The following is a 15497-nucleotide window of genomic DNA, read 5'->3' on the forward strand; positions in this document are numbered from 1 at the left end:
TATATGTTCACTGTTTATGGAATTTTATTTGAGTCAATGAAAATGAAGAAAAATAATAAAAAAAGCTATTGCCAGCTCAAAGTTTGAATTATATTCACAAAGCATGAAAGAAACCACTCATTCATCCTCCAATAATAATCAAGCAATTTGAAAACCAGAGGCAGTGTAGGCAGTATATGGTTTAATCTTTAATATAAAATATTCTGCAGAATAAACAGTAAAATTTGATAATGCATACAGTTTCATTTTCTAAAGGATAAGAAAATTGTTAAATTCTTTGAACACGTATGATTGACTACAAACATTCAATAATTACTTTTTTTTAACTAAAATCGAATCAAAAAATAAGTAATTAAAAGTAAATTAGTCTTATCGAAAATATTATTATAAATAAAATTATTAAATATAAATTAAGTTTTAAAAAATTAATCATTATATTGATTAAGTTAAATATTATTTTAAATTAAAAAATAATTAATATCTAAATTATTTTTTATGTTATTAAAAAAAATTACAAAATATTTTTTAAATTAATATCTAATATTAGTTATCAAGTTTTAACTATTAACTATTTTATATTTTAAATTCAATTTTAATAATTAATTTAGAATTTAAAATATTTAAGAATTAAAATTATAATTTTTTAATTAGTCATTAACAACCTTAATACTTAATAGTTGATGTTAGATATCAATTTAAAAAATAATTTATAATTTTTATTAATAGTTAATAAAAATTATTTTAGATATTAATAATTTTTATTTTACAAAATAATATCGGTTAATATAATAATTAATTATTTTTTTATTTTAAATTAATTAATATTTAATGATTTTTTTAATGTATGTATATTTTTTAAAAGAAAAAATATATTTTTAAATGATTAAAGTGTCAAAAGATTTTGCCAATTTCTTCCGAAAGATAAAAGCCAACTACTAACTTTATTTTTAACTTTTTACCCCACATTTCTTATGAGATATTCAATTTTAAATGTGTTATAAATTACAAAAATAAAGTGTTCAAATGGCACCCATTTAATATTACAAAAAAAAATGCTTCTAAAGTTTGAATTAATCATCTCTAAATTTTAAAAAAAATAGTTACTAATTATATTAATTAGAGAATAATTTAAAAAAATTAATTTAAAGTATATAAAATGATAATAGCTAATTTTAAAAACGGGTTTAATATCTAGTTCAAACCTATTAAAAAACAATATATCATAATTTTCAAGTAATAATCTACGATGTCTAAAATAGATTAATCAATGATTGAATAACTTTACTCAAACTGTATATAAAATCAATTTTACTTTATATATGAATGGAGCATTAAATAATGTTGAATTAATATAATTTTTTGTAAATTTAGGTGAAAGAAACCTTTTAATCTAAAAACAAATTTTTTTTAAATAATTAAAAAATATTTAACAGTGTATAATAAATACCACCAAAAACCAAAATGGTATAAATACATTAATTCTTCTTCTTCAAGCACACAGAACCATTTGCATCCCAAACCGAAGCAAATTCCTTAAAGAAAGAAAAAACAGTTTCATTGAACATTATCTTCAAAAGCATGGCCAATGATTTGTGTTCAGGTGTTGAATCATACGAGCTTGAAAATGTTTCCGACCAAGAAACCTTTTATTCTTCCTCGTACGAGAATCCTATTGCAAACCCTAGCCATGCCCATGATGCCACTCAACTATTTGCATGCATGGTGGAAGCACCTGTGGCAGCGCGTGAGGTGCACGCGCCTCCAAAGTGGAAGCACTTCCGAGGCGTGAGGCGGCGGTCATGGGGGAAGTTTGCGGCGGAGATATGGGATCCAAAGAGAAACGGAAGGGTTTGGCTGGGAACGTATGAGACTGAAGAAGAAGCAGGTTTAGCTTATGATAGGGCTGCTTTCAAGATGAGAGGTAGCAAAGCAAAGTTGAATTTTCCACACTTGATTGGATCCAACGCGCGGCCGGAGAGAGTGATAGCGGCGGCAGTGGCTCCAAAGCCGAACCCGCCGGAGGCTTGTTTGCCTCCTTTGTCTACGGCAGAGGATGGTTCAGAGTCACAAGGGTCAAAGAAGAGGAGAAACCTAGCTGATTTGCTTAATAGGTTAGCTAAGAATAAAAGTCAAAGAATTATTACAAGAAAATTATGAAATAGAAATTAATTTTTAGAGATAAAAATAATTTGTTGTTATAGTGACTAAATTAGAGACCATTTTAAAGATTAAAAAAATTTTATTTTCTAAATTAGTTTCTATTATTGTTAAATGGTTTCTAAATTAGTATCTAATTAGATTATGGATATAAAACCTTGGTTGCTAATTAGATATCGATTTAGAAACCATTTAACAATAATATAAACCAATTTAGAAACTAAAATTTTTTTAGTCTCTAAAAATGATATCTAATTTAGTCATATAACAATTAATTATTTTTTGTTTCTAAAATTTGGTTTCTATTTTCTGATTTTCTTGTAGTATATGAGAGTATGAAATAAGAAAAAAATTTATCACATATATATTTCATCAATTCTCTAATAAAAAATTAAATAGTATTGAAATTTAAAAGTAAAAAATAAACATTTTCAATTACCTCTTTAGAAAAATATTACAGAAGGATTGAGAAAATTTAGTTTAATTTTTTTTATCAGTAATTAATTTCTAATAACAGTTTAGTATTTATTTTAATAATATATGTATTTATTATATTTTTATCAAAATATATTATATAGAAAAGTACTCTCAAATATATCTAACAGAACAAAACATATATAAAAGAAGCCTTCAATACCCTCCTAGAGGTTATCATCATAGGTAAGTTTTACTCGAGTATAGTTACTTATGAATTATGGAAATTTATTCTTCAAAAAATTTAGCTTTATTTCTTCTTAATTCTTTTGTCTATTTTTTTTTCTATCCTAATTTTGATGCATCACTTCTAGTACATCAATTAACCGAATTCAAAATTAGGAAAAAAATGAATGAATTTTTGAAAGGACAAAAACTAAATTTTGAAAATTTTACGACACTAAAACATAGTTAACATTTTATTTATTTAAGAAGATAGGTTAAGTTTGATAATAGAATATTTCTGTGATTTCTAAAAGTAAAAATGGTTGATTTGATCATTGGTGAACAAAAGTTGTTGGGTTAACTTGCTCAATTCTCGAATACTTTTGGTTTGACCCAATAAGTGAAAGGAATCTAAAACAGCTCAATCACGCACACAATTATGAACTCAACTTTTTTGAAATTACATGCATTTGTCATTAAAGTGGACATTTTGCCTTGGACGTGGAATATGAATAATTTTCCTCCACACGTTTTTTGTAGAAAATAATTTAACTAAAATATTCCAATTTTAAAATTTAGCTAAGTATCAAATTAAGATGTAAATTTCAAGATATTAAATCTAAAAATGCCAAGATTTTATATCAACTATAAATATATTTAAAAGTGAAACACTACAAGAAAATAATATATTAGAGTTGGTAAAAAAGAGATAATGAGAAAGAAACGGACCCTAATGCATTGCATTCGAGTAGCGTCAATCAAAATGTTCACACTAAAATGCTGGAAGCTATACTTTTTATCAAAAATAAATAAATTAGACATTAAGGAATGTCCAAACCTATATACAAAAAGGGAAGAGACAAACTAGACCGTCACACCACTAAAAATTACATGAATTCCTCTTTGTTCTTATTTCATACCTTCCTCAACTGTTGTCATATTCACACCAAAAACTAGCAATGACTACACATAAAGTCATGTACAAAAAACACCCAAACTTCAGAACAATCTAACTCCTCCCAGGTATCCATAGATGAAAAAATACTTATACTGAACAGAGTGCTCGGATGTTCTGTGCACGAGCGTGAGTAGGTCAGCTCGATTGTTGGGCCTAAAGGGTGGGTCACGAGTTTGACCCAGTTATGTTGGTAAGCCAGTTAGAGACTAATTAAGATAATATTTTTGTTATAAATTAAAATAAGGTTATTAGCGAATATGTTTTTTAACCTAACAGATAAGTGTGTGCTTGTTAAGATACGTAAATACATGCATACAGTTGTTGGTTGAAAAAGATAAAGTTGTTAAATAAGAGAAGCACCGTAAGTAAGGGTGCCCACGTAAAACAAAATATTTTCCTGCTAATAGCACCTGAAGTGGTGCCCCATTGGCAGGTGGTCTTTCTGTTATTATGCTTTCAGTAGAGATAAGATTCCCATGAGAGAAAGTTGTTACAAGAATAGTTATAAAAGGGGTTTGAGCCCCCCGGTAATGGTACGTTGTTTCGGAGACTAAAACTGAATACTTATCTTATTTTTGTAAAGCTCTCAATGACCTGATCGTCGGAGTATGATCAACAGGTAGAGCCCCCTCTGTCCCAACAAAGTTATGTTCCAGTGCAACAAGAAGACGCATAACAGAATCTAGAGGAGACAAGATAGGAAGTGGAGCTTCTCACTAGAGTCAACTGGCGAGAAAGTCAACCAGCAAGAACATTTCCCGCCCACCATGGGGTTCGGTAAAATCTGATCCCACTCACGTTTATGTCAAAGTTTTTCAATGACATGAGGAACACTGCAAGGACCCGTGGGATCTGAAGGAAGTGAGGTCCCCACTTTACAACAACTTATGGACACCGTAAGAGCTCTCCAGGAAGCCAACGAGCAGTACAGGCGAGAGCAAGAGCGGATCCAGCAAGAAGCTAAAGCCGAGCAGGAGAAGCTAATGGCAGAAGTTAAAGCCGAGCAGGAGAAGCTCATTGCAGAAGCTCAAGCTGAGCAAGTGCTTATGCAAGATCAACTGATGGCGAAGATAGATGCTTCATGAGCAAACAGTGAAGAATTGCACAAGACCAACGAGGACTTGCACAAGAATCTACAACAACGTGATCAACGCTCCACAAAGGAGCGAGGTTTGAATGTGCCCCTGAGAGCTCATCCCAAGCCATTCTCGTAGGCGATCATGGATGAGCTTGTGCCACCACACTACATCACGCCCAAAATCGTTTTCACGGGGGTAGAAGATCCCTGAAAATCATCTCATGGAGTTCAATTCCCATATGATTATTTTTAGAGGAACAGATGCTATCCATTGCAAGATGTTCATGGGTACATTCACAGGCACAACCCTGCAGTGGTTTAGTGGGCTTCCTGATGGCCATATCACCTCTTTCGATCAGTTTTCTGACCTGTTAAAGGAACAGTTCTCTATGAACCAGGTCAAACCTCCAATTTTATATGACCTCTTCAACATGAGACAGAGGGAAGAGGAGTCTCTGAAAAACTACTTAAATTGATTATGGGCGCTTACAGTGAAGCTCTAGACCCATGGCGAGGTCGTGATGGTCAATGCCTTCGAACAAGGAATCATGGCAGGACCATTTAGCGACTCATTGATCAGGAACTCGGAAGAGACATTCTCCGAAATACAACGACGGGTTGTTGCCCATATTAGTGCAGAGGAGGTCGTCGCCACAAAGCACGACAACTCATTCTCAAGGCATCCAAAGCCTAAGGAGAGCGATCGAGTCCAACCTCAGAGGGTTAACGAAACCTCAACCGAGAAGATAGCAGACTTGAGGTACGCACCATACGTAGCCAAGAGAGACGAGCCCAATTCAAAGTCCAGGGATGAGTCAACATTCCAACCCAAGTTTCGAGTATCCTACAAGGAATTGTTAGGCATCTAAGGGGAAACAGACAAGCTGAAGTTTCTTCAGAAGACTGACAGGAATCTGGGGCCACGAAAGGACACCTAGTGCGAGTCCCACGAGGGGTTTGGGCGCAACATCAAACGATGCATAGCTCTGGGTCACCAATTGGCGAGCTTGGTGAAGGAAGGGTTCCTGAAGGATTACCTTGAGGCATATCAGGAAGAGCCAAAGGGAGAAGTTACACTTAGGAACCAAGTGTATGAGATACCAATCCATGGAGAGCTGAACACCATCTCGGGAGGATTTTCTAGAGGAGGGAGCACTACTTACAAGAGTAAGCGATACGCGCAAGCAGTAATGTCCCTAGAGGCGAGGAGACTTGACCATCCCCAGAGCCCGATCTCTGACTTGGAGGACGTGGTTCCTCATGAGGATGATCCAATGGTGATATCTGTTGTCACCGTGGGAAGGAAGATACACAAAGTTCTCATTGACTAGGGGAGTTCGACAGATGTGATGTTCTAGTCAACATTCAACAATTTGCAGTTATTTCCCAACTAGTTGAGGTCGTACGATGGTTGATTGTTTGGCTTTATGGGAGACTAGGTGGAAGTACGGGGGTACATCGAGTTGAGGACGACTTTTCTGATGGCACCTCAACTCAGACAATCACTGTAAGATACATTATTGTTAATGCATTTTCAGCTTATAACTTGCTTTTGGGGCGACCTTCCCCAAACAGGTTGGGTGCAGTGGCCTCAACGGTCCATATGAAAATGAAGTTGCCTTCTTTTGAGGGAGGAGTTATTATCATCAAGTCCGACCAAAAGACGGCTCAGAAGTGCTACAAGAGTAGCCTAAAAAATAAGAGAACTTACACATTCATTGTTTAGGAAGGAGAGTTGAAATGGATTACGGAGGCAGAAGTCGTCGATGAAAGACAACATGGACCTGATGGAGAGGTTCGGGAAAGGGGAGAACACTCACATTAACTCAGAGAACTTAAAGAAAAGGTGGAAGTTGAGGCAAAAGACCAAGACAAAGCCTCGACAGTTCAGGGTTGCCGACTTGGTGATACGAAAGGCTCACCCCTATCAACCAGAGAACAAGTTATCTCCGAATTGGACTGTTCCATTTTGCGTAGTCGAGGTGCTCAGGAATGGAGCGTATAGGCAAGAAACCCTAGAAGGGGGAGCCATTCCTCGAACGTGGAATGCGGAAAATCTCAAGTTTTATTTCAGTTAATTTTTTTGGTTTAATGTGTTCTTTTTGAACAATGTGATGATAAAATTGATGCTCTTTTTCCCTTGAAGGATTTTTTTAACGAGGCCATCCAATGAAAAATTGTTTTTGAAAGATAGTTTTGTTTATTGTTTTAGCACATGGTAAGACGACCTTCTTCGGTAAGATGATCCGAGAAGGCGCCCTACGTGCAAATTGATTATCTATTGTCAGGTAAGATGACCTCCCTCAGTAAGATGATCCGAGAAGGCGCCTTGCATGCAAATTGGTTATCTCTTGTGAGGTAAGACGACCTCCTTTGGTAAGATGATCCGAGAAGGCGCCCTGCCTACAAATTGGTTATCTGTTGTTAGGTAAGACGACCTCCGTCGGTAAGATGATTCGAGAAGACGCCCTATGTGCAAATTGGTTATCTATTGTTAGGTAAGACGACCTCCCTCGGTAAGATGATCCGAGAAGCCACCCTGCGAGAAAATTGGTATATGTTGTTAGGTAAGACGACCTTCCTCGGTAAGATTATCTGAGAAGGCGCTCTGCGTGCAAATTGATTATTTGTTGTCAGGTAAGACGACCTTCCTCGATAAGATGATTCAAGAAGGCACCCTATGTGCAAATTGGTTATTTGTTGTCAGGTAAGACGACCTTCCTTGGTAAGATGATATGAGAAGCGCCCTGTGTGCAAATTGATTTTTTGTTGTCAAGTAAGACGACCTGTCTCGGTAAGAGGCGTTTGATAACTAAGGTGTGTAAGTGTATGATAAGTCAGGTTAGTTTGTTGAGAGGACGATTACCCGAGTTCAAGTGCTCCGTGCAATGATTAAGTAATGCGCGGCGAAGGTGTCCGCTTATGCTTGTGCTAAAATGGGGTTGACTTGGTGTGTAAGTTAGCACCCGGGTTAGATACTCCAATAAGATAGATGAATCATTCTTAGCGCAGGATGAGAAAACTGAGCACAGAAAGGTGCAACTATCAGAGTATGTGGAGCAATGCCTGGCAAGGTCAAGGTATATAACCCCTACCCAAGTATATGAAGTACACCTATGTACGTCAAGAATGGGCATCGTCTCTTTATGGCTAGGGGGTATAGTTCGTCAAAAGGTTAGTTCCTTGAGAACCCCGTGATTTTGCATGCTCAGTTTTGTGCATTGAGTTCTTGTTATTTTCATTACTTTAAGTTTAAATACTAAGTGTTAAATAGTTGTTATACATAGGTTGATCATAGTTCACTAAGTTAAATAACAAGGCATGCATTGACTTACGCTACTCGAAGTTTAACAAGTTAAATAGTGAGATTAGTGAAGAAAGACGCAGCTAACATGCAATAGGTAAAGTACTTATGAATGAAAAGCATGATATTGTTCAAAATATTCAAAGTTTTACAAATAAGGGAAAAATAAGACTACTCCTCCATTAATTGACCATCGACCACGGTTTTACCCGGGCCGAGTTGGGAGTAATCAATGTTGGGGTGGAGTCTTGAAGCTTGTTCAATGGCCGCCGCAAATCCCACAAGGAAGTCTTAGGCGGCATCTTGTTTTCATGCTTAGTTTTCCTTAGTAAATTCTTCATTTTTGCGAGTCAGCCCCCCCTTATGTTTTTCGACCTCATCCAAGATTCTTCCCCTTTCCATCGTAACTTCTAGGGCTTGGTTTGCAGCCTCTTTGGTCTTCTCGGCCAAGATTTGCTCAGCTTCTTGTTAGAAATTCTTGGTATGTTGGAGCTCGCTTTGCAGTTTTTCTACCTCTTTGCGGAGTTTGAAGGTCTTTTGGACTTTCATGTTTTTTGTTGTCGCCCGTTCTTTTATCTTGGTAGCGACCAAGCAGCTTGTAGCAAGAGCTTAGCCAAACCTCCTTATGGCCTAACGAATCAAGTGGCCTTCGTCGTGGGTCACGAGTTTTTGCCTTTCCTCTGGATAGAGCAGAACTTTTTCGATGTAGGAGGGAGTGTCGAGGTTTGGGTCCCATAAGTTTGGTCTCCTTGAGCTTTCTGCCTTGCCCTCTTGGATGACCACCACATCCCGAGGAAGAGTTTGACCTTCAAAGGGAGCAGCGTGGTGTGAGGGAGCAGCATGGTGTGAGGAAGCAACATGGTGTGAGGGAGCACGCCCATTCGAATGAGAGTCCTCGGTAGGGGTGACGAGTGTCTTCCTTTTCCTTGTAAAAACCAGTCCCGAAGTGGTTTCTTCGTCATCAGTAGGGACTTGAGTGGTGACAGAAGCTTTCAGTCTTAAGGAATCCTTGGGCGCATTAGCAGTTGCCTTCATCCTCTTTGCCATTTCTTCCAACTTTTTCCTGTTGTACTTAGGCATAAACACCAATATGAATATAGAAGGAAACTCTTAAGTGTTTATGTATCAACCAAAACCAAGTGTTCAATTGTGTCAGGCACCATATTTCCTCTACTTCTCTCTTCCCTAAATATGATCGTATTCCTTTCTTTCCATACTCCCTACACTATTGCTAACCATATTACTTTCTAAGCAATATTTTGTTTGGTAGTAAGACCCATAAGGTGTAATTTAGTGTCGGCCATACATTGGGATGTCAATAGTGTTCGTCAAACAGACAAAAGCATAGGAATAATATTTAATTATAAAGTTTTAGAGTGGTTTAGTGGATACTATTGTTTTGAAAAATAAAATAAAATATTTGTGTGGGTCAAGCATGCTAAAGTTGGAAAAATAAACATATAAATATATTTGAGAGGGTTAGGCAAATGTTAATCTGGGCGAAAAAAAAGACATAACTTTGGGCTTGGCTTATGCTAATAAAAAGAAAATAATGTTATTATTTTGAGTGGGTTAGGTAGATGTTAACCTTAGCGGTAAAAAAACAAATGGCTTTGAGTAGGCTTGGCCCATGCTAAAAATAATAATAAGAGCAACGTGAAGAGAGAGATAGAAATGGTTTGGGTTTCAGTTCTCTCCAACCAGCAAAAGAAAAAAAAAGAAACAAAGAGCAAAGAGTTAGGAGATATTTATGATACATTGTGAGAGATTGAAGGGAGTAAAAGCGTAGGTCCATATGAGTTTAATTTTACTTTCATTATAAATCATTGGGACATACTTAAACAGAACATTATGAGAGCAATACATGAATTTCATTGGCAAGGTAAGTGGCCTAGCGGTTTTAATGTTTCATCCATAACAATTATTCCTAAAATGGACAACCCACAAGATTTGAAGGGATATAGACCTATTTCCTTGGTAGGGTCAATAATTTCCAAACTATTGGCAAATAGGATTAAGAAAGTAGTCACCAAAGTCGTAGATAAAACCCAATCAACGTTCTTGGCAGGAAGAAATCTACTAGAGAATGTCCTTTTGCAAATGAAGTTATAGATGAGGCAAAATGTAGGAAGAAATTTTGTTTGATTATGAGGGTGGATTTTTGAAAAATTTTATGATTTAGTAAGATGAGATTTTTTATATTACAATATGGAGATACTAGGTTTTTGTGACAAAGGGATAAAATGATGTCTTATATCAACAACAACATGTATTTTGGTCAGTGGGGGCCCAACACAATAATGTATCCCTTTTAAAAGACTTAGACAAGACGACTCACTAACACTGTTCCTTTTCTTAGTTGTAGTAGAGGGATTGGCAGGGTTAATTAGATAAGCAACAAGATTACAAATGCTAGATGGGGTCAAAGTGTGGCTAAAAAGGAAATATAAATAAACATATGCAATTTGCAGATGACACACTTTTTATATGTCAAGATAAAATACAAAATGTTATGACTATCAAATGCATATTAAGGTGTTTTCAAGGGGCATTATAACTAAAAGTAAACTTTTGTAAGAGAAAATTGGGGAGTATAAGGATTCAAAATAATAAATTGGATATATATGTTGCTATATTAAATTTCTCATTGATGGAGTTTCCATTCACATACGTAGGATACTAATGTGAGTTAATTTTAGAATTGCACATTTTTATGGGTTGCACTTTGTTTATGGTTTTTTATTTTAAGCAAAATATGGTGAAAAACCCAAAGAAGATTCCCACTGGACACGAACTTAACCAAGTGGTTAAGTAAGTGTGAAGGTTCACTTCTAGACGGCAAAGACAAAACACAATTATATGGTTTTGATGATGAAGAGGTACAGAACTAAAAAGCATATAAGGGAAAGAAAGAAGATGGAAACCAAATAGAAAAAGATGAACACAAGAACATAAGGGAATGGAAAATAAAAAGATGAAAGGAAAGAGAAGCTTAGGATAATGAAGGTGTGTCACGTCACTTGGAGAGCGAGGAGACTCCAAGATGAGTGGTGTAGAGCCGTCACTTGAAGTGTAGTTCACTCAAGATAAGACCCGAGAATAATAGGAGACTCAGCTCACTAAACACTCTGACAAAGTTTCCTTACTTTCAAAATTCAATGTGTGAAATACATGAGGGAAGACACTCTATTTATAGGAGAGAGTGTCTTGGAGAACAAGATAGAGGGGTAGGGGTGTCATTTGTGAGAAACCTTCTAGAAGGTAGGTCAAAGAAACCTTAAACCTAGGTGCACTTGTCATGAAAGGTGGGATTGTCACAAACCCAATTTATGCTAAGTACACCCCAATTTATGCTAAGTGAACCCTACTCTAGCTTATTCTTCTATTTGGACCCCCAAAGTGAGCCCAACTTAATTACATAAACTTGTCTTTTAAAAAAGACCATAAGAAAGAACATTTCATGTTTTGACCTATGTCTAGTTCTTCTTCAGCTGAGGTCCTTTTGAAGTTTGGTGGGGCCTTGTCTTGGATGTTGAGATGACTGACTTAATTGTGAAGTGTTTGTTGTGTCCTTGGTTATCTCCTTGTCTAATTGGATTGTATCAAATACCGATTGGGGGAAATTCGAGAAATTTGAGGTTGTGGGATAATATGGTTGTGAAAATTAGAAAAATACTATCCAATGGAAATACAAACAAATGTCATTTTCTCGAAAAAAGTGGGTTTACTTAAATTTTTCATTTAACTCTCTTAATTCTTTTTTTCTTTCTTCATAGGTCAAAAATTAGTGTTAAAGGAAATTTGAAAAATGCAAAGGCGACTTTTGGGGGTTGGGGTGTTAAGGAAAGAAATTTACATGGGTTAAAGTGATAGAAAATATAAGTCAAAGAAATTATGAGTCAAATGTTTAATTATGAATACAATTGTCTCATTATACAATAGTAGCTAAGTGGAAATGGAGATTTGTGACCAAAGACCATGGATTATGAGACATTTTAAAATCCAAATATGGGGATTAGAGAAAGTTAAATCTGCAAACATAGAGTAATTATGAGTCAACTTGGTGCAAAGACCACAAGAAGTTAATTGGATCTAGGAATCATGAAGGGTGATTTGGTAAAAGTATAGGATGGCAAATAGGTAGGGGAACTAAATGTAGGTTTTGGAAAGATAGATGGAATGGAGATATTACATTTCATGAAAATACCCTAGGATTTACAGAAATTCTTGTAATAAACAATGTCATGGTTTCAAATATGGATTTGTGGAGTAATAATACATGGGAATGGAATATGGTGTGGAGACGAGAGTGGTTCTTATGCGAATTACCTCAAATGGATACAATTATGACAGGTGTTCAATGGAGAGGTTTTCGTAAATTATTCTGTCAGTTCTACTTATAGAATTTTGCAATGTAATTCTTATGGGGAACATAACTCTTTTTGAACTTCATTTGGAAAATTAAGGCAATCCCAAGTGTTGTACATTTTGCTTGGAGAATGAGATTGAATTGTGGGCCAACAAAAGATAACCTTATTAGGCATAAAATACAAATAACTAACAGTTTATGTGTCCCGTGGGCAAATGGAAAGGAATCAATTGAGTAAAATATCAAATCAAGTGTGGAATCTGTGTAATAAATGGACATTATTAATATCAGTTATGAACATCACCATACAACATTTGTTTCAATTTTGCTTATTTGAATTGGATAACTAAGGTAATAATATTAGGAAGGCAATGTGGATGGTTATAATCTCTTGCATATGGGAACAAGGAAATTTTATCTAATCTAGAAATGGAAAATGTGATGATGGGGACATTTTTCGAGAAGGTTCAATTGAAAGATTGGATATTTTTTCATCTAAAGATAGATTAGGTTTGAAATAATGGTGTGTTGATTCATTACTACAAGATATATCCAGGGTGATTAAGGAACTTGTGGATCATATCTTTAAATCAATATCTTGTTACAAGATGGTTCTCTGTTAGGGGTATTGCCACATATCTTGTGGATTATTTCCAACATTTTCATGTTAGAGGTTAGACTTTTTACTTTAGGGTTTGTTGGAAAGGCTATGTACGTGGTGGAATCATATTAAGGATTGTTGTTGATGAGTAATAGCAACAAGTTGGCACCACAAGAAATATTAAATTAGCTTCTAAATATTAGTGTCGATCAAATTGTGATGTTATTAGTGTCAATTAAGCCGACTCTAACGCAATACAAAAAATATTTTTTGAAAAAAGACTTAAAAATAAAATAAAAAAATCTAATTTTTGACTCTATTAAATAAATATTAGTGTTAGCTTTGGATTAGCATCATTTTTTCGTTGTTACTAAAGTCTGCTTAATATTGAAAGGCTAACAGATTCGACTTCGCCAACTCTATAATGACGTTAAATATTTATAATTTTATTAGTAAGTAAAATTATTTATATCAGTGTTAGACTAACATCGGTTAAGCTGACACTAACTAAAATAAATAAAGTTAGTGTTGGTGTAACCGACACTAATTTTATTAATTTTTAGTTTTTATTTTTATTTATGTTGTTATAAGACGGTTCTTGTTCATGCTTAGGAAAGCACACAAATTCATAGCATATGATAAGTAGATTCTATGGATTAAATTTTGTCTGAAATCTGTTTCGGTCTCTGTCCTTGTTAACGGGAGTCAGATTAAGAAATTTTCTCCGTTGAAGGATTTGAGCCTAGGCTACCCTCTTTCTCCTTTTTTGTCTCTTATAGCGGTAGAAGGTTTGACAGGAGTCTCTAGAAAAGATGACGAGCTTGATGAGGTAGAGAGTATGAAGATCGAGAGTAAGAAGGTTAAAGTTAATATGCTTTAATATGCAAATGATAGTCTGTTCTTTTGCCATGTGAATTCTAAAAGCGTGTTCAACATTAAGGCTATTTTGAATTGCTTTGAATTGTCTTCAGAATTAAAGGTGAACTTCTTGAAGAGCAGTATTGGAGGGGTGGGGGTTGATTCGTTTATAATTCAGGGTTTCACTGTTATTCTTAATTTTGATGTGATGAAAACCCCTTTCATATATCTGGGGTTGCTGGTAGGGGGTGTCACAAGAGGGAAGCTTTTTGGGGAGATGGAAAGGTAGATGTATCTCGATGGCTGGAAGGATTTGTCTAATCAAGTCAGTTCTTGCGTCTATCTCGTTGTTCTATCTATCCATATTTAAGTTGCATGTAGTTGTGTTGAAAAAGATTTTGAATCTTCAGAGGAACTTCCTGTAGGGGTGGGGATCTGAAGGGAGGAAGATCGCTTGGGCTTCTTGGGAAAAAGTTTGCGAGTCTCGGGAAGGCGACGGGCTTGGTGTAGTAAATATTAAGATTTTCAATTTGGCCTTGTTGGGTAAATGGATTTGGCGGTTGAGGTCTAACAAGGGAAGTTTGTGGAAGGAGGTTTTAGAGTCTAAATACTTAGGTTGGAGAAAGCTAAAAGAGGAACGACAATGATTCCCTTTGGTGGAGAGATTTGAAGGCGATTTGGAAGTTGGAGAACTGGGGTAGGAACTTCGATGACTGCTTTAAGTGGGAAGTTGGTAATGAGAAGTCTATTAAATTTGGGAGGACATGTGGGTGGGTAACATTATTTTAAAGAATATATTTCCAAGGTTTTTCTCTCTTAGCGTTAAAAAAGATGTGTTGTTGGAGCTTTGCGGGGCTTGGGTAAACTGTGTTTGGGTGTTGAATTTGGTTTGGAGAAGGAGTTCGATCGGTTAATGAATCAGGTTAGTCAGCTTCTCGAGGTAGTGCACGACTCGTGCCCTATCTTGGAAAAAGTTGATATGTGGGTTTGGAAAGACGACGAGTTTCAAGTGTTTTAAGCTAAATCTACTTACGGTATTCTAAGAGGAGATTCTGAGAGGGGACATTCAAGGTTGGTTAAGGTCTTTTGGAGGATTAAGGCTTTGTCTTCAGTTCACGTTACCGCCTGGAGGGTGTTGGAAAATAATATTACCACTAAGGATAATTTAATTAGACATGGGGTCGCAGTCGAAAGTAATCTCTGCTGCTTCTATGGGGTACAAGAGGAGAATTTAAATCATTTATTTTTTGGTTGCATAATCACCTCGTTAGTGTGGAACCTTTCTTATGTGTGGTTAGGGATGTTGTCGGTTGATCCCATTAACTCTTATTCACATGTTTTTGCAGTTCAATTTGTGTAATGCACCTGAAACTCAACTTAGTTTTTGGAAACATTTAGATCACGGTGGTAAGTGAGATTTAGTGCCATAGGAATAAGATTATTTTTAAAGGTGGAGTGGTGTATCACTCATATTTTCTCTTTGGCTTAGTTAAATGTTTAGTCTTGAATATTCTAAATTTCCTTTGGTCTGCT

At 35.6% G+C, this 15497-nt stretch overlaps 1 protein-coding gene across 1 annotated transcript; it reads left to right on the top strand.

Annotated features, from left to right (window-relative positions):
* Positions 1 to 1506: 1506 nt before the first annotated feature.
* Positions 1507 to 2224, top strand: LOC150024207 (ethylene-responsive transcription factor 2-like). The gene has a single exon (XM_090296658.1). The coding sequence runs from the start codon at positions 1579 to 1581 to the stop codon at positions 2155 to 2157; it is 579 nt and encodes a 192-aa protein (XP_090152784.1). The 5' UTR covers positions 1507 to 1578; the 3' UTR covers positions 2158 to 2224.
* Positions 2225 to 15497: the final 13273 nt, after the last annotated feature.

The sequence above is a fragment of the Phaseolus vulgaris genome, chromosome 10 (genome assembly GCF_051622355.1).
Source record: "Phaseolus vulgaris cultivar YP4 chromosome 10, ASM5162235v1, whole genome shotgun sequence".
Lineage (NCBI taxonomy): Eukaryota > Viridiplantae > Streptophyta > Magnoliopsida > Fabales > Fabaceae > Phaseolus > Phaseolus vulgaris.